Source organism: Ranitomeya variabilis, chromosome 7 (genome assembly GCF_051348905.1).
Source record: "Ranitomeya variabilis isolate aRanVar5 chromosome 7, aRanVar5.hap1, whole genome shotgun sequence".
Classification (NCBI taxonomy): domain Eukaryota; kingdom Metazoa; phylum Chordata; class Amphibia; order Anura; family Dendrobatidae; genus Ranitomeya; species Ranitomeya variabilis.
This window is the reverse complement of record NC_135238.1, coordinates 42,663,249-42,677,203: the sequence shown is the minus strand read 5'-3', so window position 1 is coordinate 42,677,203 and position 13,955 is coordinate 42,663,249. Positions and strand designations below refer to the sequence as shown.

The 13,955-nt window shown below is 48.6% G+C and overlaps 1 protein-coding gene across 6 annotated transcripts in view; it reads right to left on the bottom strand.

Moving 5' to 3' along the window:
• REXO5 (RNA exonuclease 5) overlaps positions 1-13,955 on the bottom strand; it is a 37,240-nt gene that overhangs the window by 22,628 nt on the left and 657 nt on the right. For all 6 annotated transcript variants that reach the window (XR_013218094.1, XR_013218093.1, XR_013218095.1 and 3 more), the window contains exons 2-8: positions 12,145-12,313; positions 11,616-11,734; positions 10,180-10,306; positions 9,788-9,899; positions 8,593-8,712; positions 8,173-8,261; positions 7,115-7,230 (exon numbers count right to left, since the gene is read on the bottom strand). Coding sequence is in view for 3 of the 6 variants with exons in the window: in XM_077274953.1 (XP_077131068.1) it covers positions 7,115-7,230; positions 8,173-8,261; positions 8,593-8,712; positions 9,788-9,899; positions 10,180-10,306; positions 11,616-11,734; positions 12,145-12,285 (824 nt within the window). In the remaining 3 variants the exon portion in view is untranslated. The remainder of the gene's footprint in view (positions 1-7,114; positions 7,231-8,172; positions 8,262-8,592; positions 8,713-9,787; positions 9,900-10,179; positions 10,307-11,615; positions 11,735-12,144; positions 12,314-13,955) is intronic.

The following is a 13,955-nucleotide window of genomic DNA, read 5'->3' as shown; positions in this document are numbered from 1 at the left end:
GGGACAGCTTCTATTGCCGCTGCCATCTTGCCGAGGACTCTCATGGCAAACCGGAGAGATCGAGGGGGTTGGCGGAGGAGGGTGCGAACTGCAAGTCGGAGAGCCAGTGCCTTGTCCTTGGGAAGGAGCACTAGACCCCTGGAGGTGTTGAATAACATTCCCAGGAAGGTCAGGGACTGACTCGGGGTTGGTGATGACTTTTGTAGGTTGATTAACCAGCCCATGTGACTGAGAGTATCGGTTGTGATTGAAACGCTGAGCTCGCAGTCCTTGAAGGTGGGAGCCTTGATGAGTAGATCGTCCAGGTATGGAACGACTACTATGCCTCTGGAGTGCAGGACGTCCAAGGTGGCTGCCATGACCTTGGTGAACACTCTGGGAGCCGTGGCGAGTCCAAAGGGGAGAGCCACGAATTGGTAGTGGTCCTGGCCTATTGCGAACCTGAGAAACCTCTGATGGGCAGGTGCAATGGGTATATGCAGGTATGCGTCTTGTATGTCTATGGAGGCGAGATATTCTCCCTTCTCCATGGACGCAATGATGGACCGAAGGGACTCCATGCGGAAATGACGGACCCGTACTAGTATGGGCCGTACACTGCCTCCTTTCTTGGGAACTACGAACAGATTGGAGTAGAACCCTCGGAAGCGGTCGGTCGTGGGTACCGGTACTATGACTCCTGATTGACAAAGCGAGGAGACCGCTTGGTGGTAGGCTCGAGCCTTGGCTGGCAGTTTTGGGGGGACAGAGAGGAAGAACCGGTCCGGTGGGTTGGAGGTGAAGTCTATTTTGTATCCGGAAGACACTAGTTCCGTGACCCACCTGTCTTCTGTAATAGGCAGCCAGACTTAATGAAAGAGCAAAAGTCGGCTGCCTACTGGTGTGGTGTCTTCCGGAGTCCGTGAGTCATGAGGAGGAGAAAGTCTGAGATTTTCCTCCTCTGGGCTTAGACTGGCCTGCTTTTGACTGCCAGGTCTTGTCCGACCTTTGCGTCGATCGTGAGTTGTCCCTGCGTGGGGAACGGTTACGATTTTGTACTGGACGTGAGACGGACCAGCCGGAGGAATTCCGAAAGGATCGGAATCGAGTTTGGTTACGCTTCTTGTAAGTGCGTTTAGGTTTCAGTTGGGGAAGAGAAGTACTCTTACCCCCTGTGGCGTTGGATATCATAGTGTCCAACTGTTCACCGTAAAGTCTCCCACTGAGGTAGGGGAGGTGCGTGAGGGACTTCTTTGAGGCTGCGTCCGCTTTCCATTCCCGCAGCCAGAGGATACGCCGAATCGTGATGGCGTTTGATGCTATCCCCGCGACTCCCCTTGCTGAATCCAGAGCTGCATGGAGCATGTAATCTGCTACAACAGCAATTTGAACCGCTTGGTCCGACAGTTCAGGAGCGGATGCTTGGAAGGCTTGTAAATTGTTTGCCCAGGCCAGGATGGCCTTGGCAGGCCAAACTGAGGCGAACGCGGGAGCCAGGGATGCGCCTGCTGCCTCGAAAATTGAACGAGCCATGCATTCTACCTGCCGGTCTGCTGCGTCCCTTAGGGTTGAGCTATCTGGCAGTGAAAGGAGGGGACTCCCCTTTCTGTGCTGCTAGCCTGGAGACTGGGGGATCCACTTCAGGTGGATCTGTCCATTCCTTGGTGTCCTTCTGTGGGAAGGGGTACCTCGCCTCCAGATATTTGCGATTAGCGAATTTTTTCTCAGGCTGTGAGAGCTGTTTTTTTAAGGATCGCCTTAAACTCTGGATGGTTAGAGAAAACCTTAGGCAGCTTCAGAGGTCCTTCAAAGGAAATCTGATGTTCTGGGGCCTCTGGTGGCGGATCAGAAATGTCCAGCACCCGATGGATGGACGATATTATGTCCTCAACTAGCGCTGTATTGCTAGGAGGGATTGGGATCAGGGACCCCTCGTTTCTCTGTCTGAGTCAGAGTCGCAGATGCCTTCGAATCCTGTGTATCACTGAGGCGTCCCCTGCTGGGTGAGCTGGGGAGGAGGCCTTCTCTGGTTGGGGATTGCAGAGATCTGCATTGTCTGTCCCTGGAATGGGATGGTCTAGATGACCTGGAGCTACGGTGTCTCTCCCTAGAGGGGGATGACCGTGTGCTATGGGATGACGCAGATGGACTTGATGTATGGATCCGCTTGCGTCCTGACCTAGACGTGGATGTGCCAGGGGCATCTTGTTCCTGAGTCAAGCTCTCCCGTTGTTGGGTAACGGTCATAGCCGGGGCATGACCCTGCAGAGCCTGAAGCAATGTGGAAGTTAGGTTATCTATAGACTGCGTCATAGATTACGATATCTGAGTAGCCCATTCCGGCGTGGCATTAGACACCGAGGCATTGGCAGGGGCTTTTTGAGGCTGTGACACAGTAGTTTGTATACAGTTCTGACCATGCGGGTACGTGCTACTACTGGGGAGAGCGGTCCCGCAGGCTGTGCAGAATGCATAATAGCAGATCTGCCTGGTTCTCTTGGACCTTGAGCCCTGCATAGTGCACAAAGTGCAGAGGTGCTGCCAGCAGATGGACCTTACAGGGGTAGAGAACCTACAGGGGAGCCTTATAGGTAATATGGATTCACAGCTGAGTAAAAATAACCCAGCTGTGATCTTACCCCACCAGTGTGCCCCGAGGTCCAGCGCCGAAGATCCACAGTCCTGTGCCCCCCGGAGACTGGCTGCCTGGTCCTGGTCCTGCAGACCGGGAGATGCAGGGTTAATCTGCAGCCGAAAATGGCTGCAGAGACAGAGGAGAGAGGAGGAGAAGGGGGCGGAGAGCTGGAAAAAGGCGGCAAGGCTATAAAAAACCCGCCCTTTCTGTCTCGATCCGCCCCTTGTATGACACTGTAGAGTGTCATATTTGTCATCCGGGGGGCGGGCCGGGGGGCGGAGAGGAGGCTGCTGCTTCAGCTAGGCCGAAGCCGGGGCCTAAATTAGATGCCTGAGGCCCAGAAGGGCTCCAGGCCGGCGCGAAAGTCCGGGAGGGGGTCGGATCTGAACCGGACCCCTCCGGATTTAAAGGCAGGATAGCGGTGGGGCTGTAAGCGAGAGGGGAGCCCTGTGAGGGGTCCCCCTGAGGCAGTATAGAGCTGGTGCTGCCGCAGAGACAGGGACGCTGGGAGCCCTGTGTCTGTATGTGCCATGCCTGCCTGCACTCCCCCCGGCCCCAACAGGAGCCCGCAGCTAGGCTGGGGTCCCTGGATGCAGGCGCAGTATGCTGGCCCATTGCTGGGAGCTGTAGGATGCTGCCTGTACAGGCCCTACCTGAGGTGTCTCAACCTAATACCCCCAGAGGGGGATAGGGAGGGTGCTGTTGTCACACCTTCAGGGGCCTTTATCCTCGCCTCGACCTCAACCCAGAAACCAAAAGGAATTGGGGAAGGAGGGGGGTCTCGACTTCGAACCAACACCCGAGGGGCTGGGGAAGGAGCAGCATGGGGAATAGCCATCTCAACTTCAACTGGGCACCCCATAATAGGGGGCCGAGGAAGGAGCCATGCCGGGGGTCTCACAGGAGACCCTCTTTTCTTCATCTGTAATCCCGTCGGGAAACGGAGTAAAAATCTTTAGGTGTGCCTCCTTTGCGACACTAAGCAAAAACTGGAGAAGGCTGATGCCGTCCAGGGGTGTATACTGCACAGGAGGAGCCACAGTTAATCTTTTTCAGATTATGCATAGTGTCGCCTCCTAGTGGACAGCAGCATAACACCCATGGTCCTGTGTCCCCCAATGAGGCGACAGAGAAAAATTTTTTCCAGTGATTGAAAAAGTGCAAAGAATTAATGTTTAAATTTTCTTAAAAAAATATTATCATTTGTTTATAATTTAGTAAAATATGAAAAATAATTTTAAAAGGTTTGGCGTTTCCACTTTTAAACACTAGGGGGAGCAGCTAATGAAATTTGACAAAAACCTAGTGTACAACGAGCTCACATTACTGCACTGCAGTAATTATGGGCGGAGTCTGCTGACATGGCTGTGAACACAGTGAGAAGCCATTTTGTTGGTGACTGCAAAGTTATACTGACAAGAAGACAGTCACCGAGGATGGCAGACAGCAAGGATTCTGGGAGATCTATGGTGGAGGGAGCAGGGTGACAGCAGCACAGAGTATTTCAGGAGAGCAGTGTGCTGGTCTATGGGGGGCACCCTGTTCAGTGCGCGGAGCAGCCAGGGATTGTACATAGTCGCTGTCTTTTATACACATGGATGGACCGTCTGCTCCACAGAAATCCAGGAAACATTTCTGCGGATTGATGGCCTGTTCTGATCCAGACATTGCATGCAAAGACCCCATTCCCCTCCTCAGATCCTGTCTTCTCCATCCTGTCCTGGCGATGTGTGAAAGTGAGGTGAGTCGGGGTGATGCTGGGAAGGAAATGTAGTCATATAGTAATGATAAAAATGAGACCCCTCTCTTCAGCTGCCTTACCAGCCCTCCCCTGAAGGCACCTAACTGGAGGTCATGCTGCCCCCTCTATTACCCCAGACCCGCGTGCAGCTGCTCAGCCAGAACCACCCTAGAATGGGTCCCCTTTCTGAAGAGAATATTGCCATAGTGTTCTCACATAATACCGCCATACAGATCACACAATACTGTCTATAGTTCTCACATAATACCATCATATAGATCGCAAATAACGACGCCATAGTGTTCTCACATAATACCACCATATACTTCACACATAATACCGCCACATGCTTCTCACATAACGACGCCATATACTTCTCACATAATACCACCAGTGTTCTCACAATACCGCCATATAGATCACACAAATTGCCGCCATATACTTCTCACATAACGACGCCATATAGATCTCACATAATACCACCATATACTTCTCACATAATACCGCCATATAGATCACACATAACAGGGGGGAGAGGAGTGCATAGGAGAGGATTAGATACACGGCCCAGCAGTCAGTGTCACACAGGAGAGGATTAGATACACAGCTTAGTCAGTATCACACAGGGTAGGATTAGATACATGGCTCAGCAGACAGCATCACGCAGGAGAGGATTAGTTACACGTATCAGCACAGTATCACCCGGGGTAGGATTAGATACATGGCTCAGCAGACAGTATCACACAGAATAAGATTAGATACACGTCTGAGCAGTATCACACAGGATAGGATTAGATACATGGCTCAGCAGTCAGTATCACACAGGAGAGGATTAGATACACAGTCAGCACAGTAAGGGTACTGTCACACAGTACCATTTCCATCGCTACGACGGTACGATTCGTGACGTTCTAGCGATATCGTTACGATATCGCAGTGTCTGACACGCAGCAGCGATCAGGGACCCTGCTGAGAATCGTACGTCGTAGCAGATCGTTTGGAACTTTCTTTCGTCGCTTGATCACCCGCTGACATCGCTGGATCGTTGTGTGTGACAGCGATCCAGCGATGTGTTCGCTGGTAACCACGGTAAACATCGGGTAACTAAGCGCAGGGCCGCGCTTAGTAACCCGATGTTTACCGTGGTTACCAGCGTAAAAGTAAAAAAAAAACAAACCGTACATACTCACCATCTGCTGCCCGTCAGGTCCCTTGCCGTCTGCTTTCCACTCTGACTGTCTGCCGGCCGGAAAGTGAGAGCAGATCACAGCGGTGACGTCACCGCTGCACTCTGCTCTCACTGTACGGCCGGATCTCAGTCAGAGCAGGAAGCGGACGGCAAGAGACCTGACGGGCAGCAGATGGTGAGTATGTACGGTTGTTTTTTTTTACTTTTACGCTGGTAACCAGGGTAAACATCGGGTTACTAAGCGCGGCCCTGCGCTTAGTTACCCGATGTTTACCCTGGTTACCGGGGACTTCGGCATCGCTCCAGCGCCGTGATTGCAACGTGTGACCGCAGTCTACGACGCTGGAGCGATAATCATACGATCGCTGCGACGTCACGGATCGTGCCGTCGTAGCGATCAAAATGGTACTGTGTGACAGTACCCTAACACACATGGGAGGAGATACACTGCTCAGTCAGCATCACAAAGGATAAGATTAGATTGTCTCTCCCCCTCCCCCACTGATACTTCACTGCTGCCAGCGCTGCTCCTTTCTCCCTCCCGTCCTTGGTCTCCTCCTCCTCCTATATCCGCAGGGCTCCTGCGATTATGCTGGGAAACTGGAGCTCACAGACACACTGTGAGCCCCAGAAAGATGGCGCCGATCTCCTGCCTCTGCTGTGATGTGGACGGCTCAGGGGGCGTTGCCAGATCACAGCAGGGAGCTGCTCAATGCAAAGTATAGGGTCGGATGCCGATCGCAGATGTCTATGCCCAGGGCTGCCGTATTTGCAGAGTGTAAGTGTCGTGCAGCTACACTTACACTTCTGCAAAGCAAAATGGCGGCGCCCAGTGGTTGAAAAAATAATAATTAAAAAAAAAAATTTTAAAGTAAAAAAATGTAAATTTGTATTAAAAATAATGGTTTATATAAACAATCATTTTTAATACCAAAAATAAAATGTGGCACCTTCCCTTTAAGTAACTCCTCCGCCGTCCTTATGAGCCGTACCGTAAGAAAGTACCAGTCAGCCAGTTCTTGTATTACTTGGACAGCCATTCATATACATAACTGGATGCTATATTTCCTTTACAGAGGCAGATCACTGAGGCAGCTAAAAGTTTGCCATGGTAAAACTTCACCTTTACAGGGGATGCTCATAATTAGAAAAATATGGTTGGGCTTTTCCAAAACCAGCGACATACCTGTCCTCAGTGTCTATGCCATGTTGCCTCTAGGCCCCAATCACTACAATGGGGCTGAGCAGCGGCACCAGACACAACCCCCGGACGTATGGAACGCTGTTTTAAGAACAAAGAAGCCGTCTTTTCTTATCCTGTACAACGTTTTATCTATAAATTACTAAAAAGTAGGTGACAAATGAAGGAATAGTAGCGCAGGTCCAGACTACATAAGAGTTGTTTGTAGTCTGTTACCATGGAGATAAGTATTCCAAACAATCGGAGCATCACTGTAAAATAATATGTGGGCCGGCCCAACATTTTAAGTCGTGCCATTTTTGATAAAACTATGCAGATCATACATTATTAGAGAAGAAAGACAAATCTATGGAAAAACAGAGCGAATACCTGGTCATGTAATTTATGATGGGATTGTCCGGCTTCACCAGTTCGTCCATAATACACTGGCCTTGTGCATCCACTAATGACACTCTGGTCAGCTCATTCCCCTTACACGTCATACACTGCGGACAGAAACATTGGCGTAAGAAATCGATAAAACTGCCGAATACGAGTCTCTCAGAGCATCATGGCGTATCAGTACATGACATGGTAAAGCGACCGGCGTCACTCAAAGCTGCAAATCATCCCACAAATAAAAACAAGCCCCCGTACAGCTACCTGGATGGGAAAAAAGTAAAAAAAAAAAAATTGGATCTTGGAAGAAGAGGAGGAAAAAGTTAACTGCAAAAAAACTAAAATTTGCTGCATCTTCAAGGGATTAATATACAACTATTCTGATGTGGATTTTCAAAGTAAGCACGCCAGTATCATCAGGTCTAAGATCTATAGAATAAAGTATACCTTTTGCATTTTGAAAACATGGAGACAGAGGAGCTTTAAATAAGCAAAGCCAAACTAGTGTATTTCAATTTACACTTTTAGTCCTATCAAACCAAGACTGCTGTATATATCTACTGAAAATAAAGAGTGTACAGGGGCTTCCCTAAAAAGGATCAGTCATGTTGGTTTTCAGCAAGCCCGATCCTTAAGCAGTAGGAATGAGCGCACGTGCTGGGATAAGGTGTTATCTGAGCATGCTGGGACCAGGTGTTATCTGAGCATGCTCGGATGCTAACCGAGTGACTCCGGCGTACTCGTATACTATGTTCGAGTCTCCGTGGCTGTATGTCTCGCCACTGTTCGACAGGCGCAACACATGCAGAGATTGTCTGTTTGTTAGGCAATCCCTGTATGTGTTGCGGCTGTCGTACAGGGACTCGAACATACCAAAGTCACTCGGCTGGACCAGAGCATGCTCAGATAATACCTAATCCCAGCATGTTCGCTCATTACTAATAAGCAGCTGTCAATCAATTCTGACAGCATCCCACCGCTTTCATGGTTAGGGTTATGTATTTTTAGTATGGCCAACCTTACTGGCTGCCAGGTCGTTATATACTCGCCATTTCACAATCCAGACCATACAGAGGGCTGCTGTCTGTAGGTTCCTCAGTGCAGTTGGTATGAATGTAATTTTCTGTATCCAACGATCCTGCAAATAATAAAAAAGGGAAAAAAAACTCATACAGTAAAATGTAAAAATAAGGTAAGAAGAATGAAAAAATAAATAAAAATAAAATGATATCTATATGGAATCCCAGCCTTCTCGGGAGCATCACTGGGGACACAAGAGCCATGGGTGTTTGCTGGTTACACCCGCCCGCTGGCACCTTGCTACTCAGTTTAGCTTACTGACACAGAGACCCGTGTTTGCCTCCTGAGATCCAGACTTGGGTTTTTTCTTGGTACAAAGCCATTAAGTTCAATTATTGATATTCCTGCAAAATAAAAAGGTGAGCCGAGAAACTTTACTTTACACTGACCTACAAGTGGAAAATCGTTTTTCTTCATCTCCTCGTCAGTGAGTAGATACCTGGTCAGGCCATGGATCCTGGTTCCATAGTTTTGTTGGACGGTGTCAGGAGAGTTCATGGGTTTTGATCCTGTAATGAAAGGAGACGTCTGATGTGTAACACCTAGAATATGGCATCAGATTTTTATATTTCCGGCCATCTGCTTTGAGGCACTTTATCTTTACAAGAATTTACATATAGTGAGCTATAGCTGTGCTATAAGAAAGCAGTGTATAACACGGGGATCCAAGAAGGACGATGCAAAAGTAAAGCGCTGCCCACTACTCGGACAACCCCTTCTCAATCACTATGTCCCCCCCTTGTAAAACAACAACAACACATATACTCGCATCAGTATCGGCCTTGAATCTCCTGGGACTCACATGACACTTTTATATCACCCGATCCCTGTGCTCAATCAGCGTCCGCTTCACTTTCCCCCTCCTTCAGACAAATCACATATCAGGAGGAAGTAAGAGCAGCAGCAGAATGAAGGAATTCGAAACTAATGGGTGTCTATTAGTGAAGAGCGAATGTGCTGGGATAAGGTGTTATCTGAGCATGCTCGCCTGCTAACCGAGTGTCTTTGGCGTGCTTGAATAAGGTTTGAGTCGCTGTGGCGGAATGTTTCGCGGCTGTTCGACAGGCAATCCTGTTTGTTAGGCAATCCATGCATGTGTCACAGCTGTCGAACAGCCGCGGGGACTCAAACATATTATTCGCACTCCGAAGACACTCGGTTAGCACCCGAGCATGCTCAGATAACACCTTATCCCAGCGCATTCACTCATTACTAGTCTTGCAAAAAATCCGGGCCACCCAAAGACTACAGATACATGAATGCAACTTTACGAGAATGTAGGATAGCGGGAATGACACCAATGTTGCACTGGCCTCCACCATAACCAGATCTCACACCCTGTGACTTCATCAAGGTCTCGGAGTATTTGCTCTCCTCTCGACCACAGGATCAGAACAACCCGAGACAGCATATCACTGAAAAAGAGGAGTCCATAACTGGCCTGGAGTGTCTTCACGGTAATAAATTTGCACTATGTTCTCTTGGTTATGATAATTTTGCACCATCCTTTCTGAATCTCCTTACATATAAAAAACACAATGTTATAACGGTAATGTTGCTGCACACATATAGGCCGTACAATACCTTCTGAGCAGCGAGGATCATCCACGTTGTCCTTCTGGTCTGTAACATCCAGACCGTTTAACCCAAGAAGAGAGGACGTAAAGTCACTGGTCGGAGGCGGCATGCTGAACCGCTACAGGGGAACCGAACAACAAGATGCCATAAATGAGAAAATCCATTAAAAAAGATCTGTCACTTCACCCGCCATGTCTAAACTACCTCCGTTATTCCTCTTTACGAAAAAATTGACAAATGGGCGTTTCCATTTCCCTTCTGAAAAAGGTGTGTCCCCAATCACTGGACAATGTGACTGTGTAAGTGCCTATGTTAGTGGCCGAGCCACCGCCTATATGTCTAAGATCTGCAGCAATAGTCACGGACACTGCTCTCCCAGCTTGTATTTATGTACTTACGTGTCTGAACAATCTCCTGAGAGAATGGAAGTGCAGATAATACTGGTAGAAATGATGCTGAGCGAGATCCTGAAGCACGACCACCATGACTCCTCGAAGACGCTTCTGATGGTGAAGGGTGCACCAGCTACAAAGCAGACACAGAAAATGGCATCACTGGGTCAGGAGCCCGATGTATTCATTATATGTGGCTCCCATCCTCCAGCCACTGAGGCTCAGGCTGCGTTCCCAGCCGGGCCTATGAACTGCGGCGACCTCCCTCCTGGGAGACCACCGCTGGCACAATGAGGAAAGTCTCACAGTGCAGAGTCGAGTTCACTGCAGTTCACCGCTGCTCACTGACGCTGCGCTCGCAGCACCTCAGTCACCAGTGGTTCCCAGCCGAGATGGTCGCATCTTGGCACAGTCCAGGTTGAAAACTATTTATCCCCAGACATGGATTACGGGGACGGAAAGGTATGGTATATTGTTATTTTTGTTTTATTACAGGATATAAGGGTTTCAGTGGAATTAGGTATCAGGTGAGGCTAACTGTGTTTCTTATATTTAAATAAAAAAAATATAGGATTAGTAATGGATAGGTGTCTTATAGATGCTTCTCCATTAGTAATCCGTGGGTTTGATGTCACCAGACAATACAAAGGTGACATCAACCCTACCAATATGAACCTCACTTGCCTCTGCTAAAGGGGCAAGTGGAAAGAGTCAGGTAAAGCGCCAAAATTGGCGCATCTAATAAATGCGCCATTCCTGGGCGGCTGCGGGCTGCTATTTATAGGCTGGGGGAGGCACAATATCTGTGGCCCCTTACCAGCCTGAGAATACCAGCCCCCAGCTGTCTGCTTTAGCAAGGCTGGTTGTCAAAAATGTGGTGGAACCTATGCCAGACAGTTTTGCCTGGCTGGTTATTAAAAGCACAGGGGAACCCACTTTTTTGTTTTAATTATTTACAGAGCAGGCACCGGCTGATGACTACTCCCATCAGCCGCTCTTGCTCTCACTATTTTTTAGCGGCAGCAGGTGTCAGCTGATGGGAGCAGTAGTCCCATCAGCCGATACCAATGACTGGACGTAAACTTTATACCTCCGATCACAGATGCGGGCTCATGCTGTCATCTGACAGCATGGGAACCGCGGCCGTCTGATAGGCGGTGATGATTTGCACATGACAGCGTGACAAACACCCGGTGTTCGGGGGGCCGAACCTGAACAGTGACATGGACTTCCTGGTAACATCTGTGCTCGGTGTCCGTGCCCAAACAGTAGTTGTTCAGTACAGATGCCGAACTTTACTTTTGGGGTTCGCCCATCTCTACTGATAAGTAATAAAAGATACAAGTATGTAGTAAAACAGACAAGTCAGGAGAGCGGACGGGTCCTATTGTGACGTCACATATAATAAAGGCCAAAAACCAAAAGGTTAAAGTTTAGCGCACCTTGCTTGCGTGGCACTGCCCCCTTTTCCGATAGCAGCGTACTTCAGGAGCTGGTGGAGTTGATGCTGCTGAATTTCACAGTTATTACTAAATAACGCAGGCGATAATCTGGGAGATTTCTGTAGAAAAATACAATTATCAAAAACATAATAAAAACGGTCTGAGCAATTTCTTAAGAATTAACAGGTCACTGACTTCTGCTAGCGCCAGCTCTCCTGGGTATAAGATGGCAGAGACCACAACTGCTGGGCAGAGACCAGGCAGCGGCTACAACATAATGACCCAGCATGAGATGCCACAGCAATAAGCCACATGCACGATGGAGTGATGGCACCTCGACGGCGCAGGAGGATTTCAGAGGCGACTTATGGGCATTTTAGTATTTTATCACATCACCTGTGGCAAGGAAAATTCCACACAAGCTTTGTACCCCTCTACAGTCTGCATTTCTAACAATTTCTCCAAAATAAAAATGGACGGCACATTCTAATTCGTTACACTTATAGACATGAAGCCACTATGATGTCACCTTGACCCTCCGTGGGTGGAAACCGTTGATTGCTTCATGGCTCCCATCACCCTCGACCCTTCTCTTCTTGCCGCTGGTCTCTTCTTCTTCTTCATTGCTCAGTGATCTTTTCCGCTGCCTCGAAGACTTGATTTCATGCATTTCTTCCTACAGCAATGGAGAATGTGAACTATACAAGAAAAAACAAACATTACTTGTATCACTAGCAGTCCTGTCTGGATCAGGAATGAATATACAAATCTGGGAAATTAGGGAAACGCTTTCAGATTGGTCAATGTGGCATTAAGACATTTTATTTTTTTATGCCACCTCATAGCTGTCATATATCATCTCAACTTGTATGTTTAAAGGGGCAGCAACGAGCTAACGACCTAACGTCGACAGTGGGCTCATACATAGTAAAGGAACCGGTCACCTTGGAAAACTCTATTTAGCTGCAGATATTGGGCTAATGTGCAGGTGAATAGCACTGCAATGCTGCTCGGCCGCCTTCATTAAATAACATATTTTCTCCTAGGAGCCGCCGGCTTTCAGTTATAGAGGTGGGCATGTATGACTGCTGTCACCGCTCACTACACTGTGAGCAGCAGCTGTAAACACGCCCGGCTTGCTTTGTACAGATGCGCGGCACAGAGAGGTGCTGAAGTATTGGGGCGTCTACAGCTGAACTCACAGTATAGCGAGCGGTGACTGTATCCGCTCTGTGCACGCCTCCATGACTGAAAGCCGGCGGCTCCTGGAGAAAAAAAAAAAAGTTCATTTTGTCCCTGTAGCCTGTCTAAGTAAGGTGGCCGGGCAGCATTGTAATGCTATTTACCTGCAGATTAACCCTATATATGCAGGTAAATAGAAAAAGACTTGCTTTAAAGAGAATCTGACAACACAGAACACTCTTCCCTGGCTGGAAAAGGGGAAAAGACTGAATCCTAATCGGTAATGTGTCTCTTTGTGCTAGTTTGCAGTCAGCCCACTACCAGGACTCCTGATCTCCCTGATTTCAGCAAAGGAGGACTCTTAAAAAGGTTTCCCTTTCAATGCAATTGATCAGCTCTCCACTGGATAGGCGATAACTGACAGATCAGTGTGTCCCGCTGCTGGGATCCAGGAGAGGTGACCAGAGCTGCAGGGCGCATGCGTGCCATGGCTTGTCACTCGATTCAACTTTTCCTGAATGTGGTCTTACGGAGAGGAGGATATAATGGATGACACAAGTCTCTCGATTTGGCGATTAGTGCGCCCCACTCTAAAGCCCCCCATACATTTCAGATAGCTTACGGCTAAATGATTGTATAGCCAACAGCTCTCTCATCCAACCCTTCCATACACAGGAGTGCACATGATCCCGACCACGACGGTCCAGCCTGTAACAGTCCTAATGTATATACATAAGCATGGACCCCACTGCGACAATGCTGCTATGGTCAATAGAAATGTAGGATTGTCACAAATTGGTCGTGACCTATGACCCCACCAGCCGGGATAAGACCACCTGTCTTTGGTGGGATAGTAACAATATCTCTAGAGCAAGCCTAGATTTCTCATAAACCGGTGGTCACTTTATAGGGGCAGCTCAGGGAAAACCTGCCGAGGCTACAGTACTATTACATGGCTTTCATTTAAAGGGGTTTTCTGGTTTTGAAGACCCTCGGCAGCAATTTGTTAAAAATAACCCGTATTTTAGTCACCCACCAGCTGCCGGTATCTGTCTGCAGCCAATCAGTGAGCTGCTCGGCGACTGTGCTCAAGTTGATGGCACGAGACGCTCAGAGCCGCCGAGCTCACCGATTGGCTGCCGACGTGACATTAGTGCT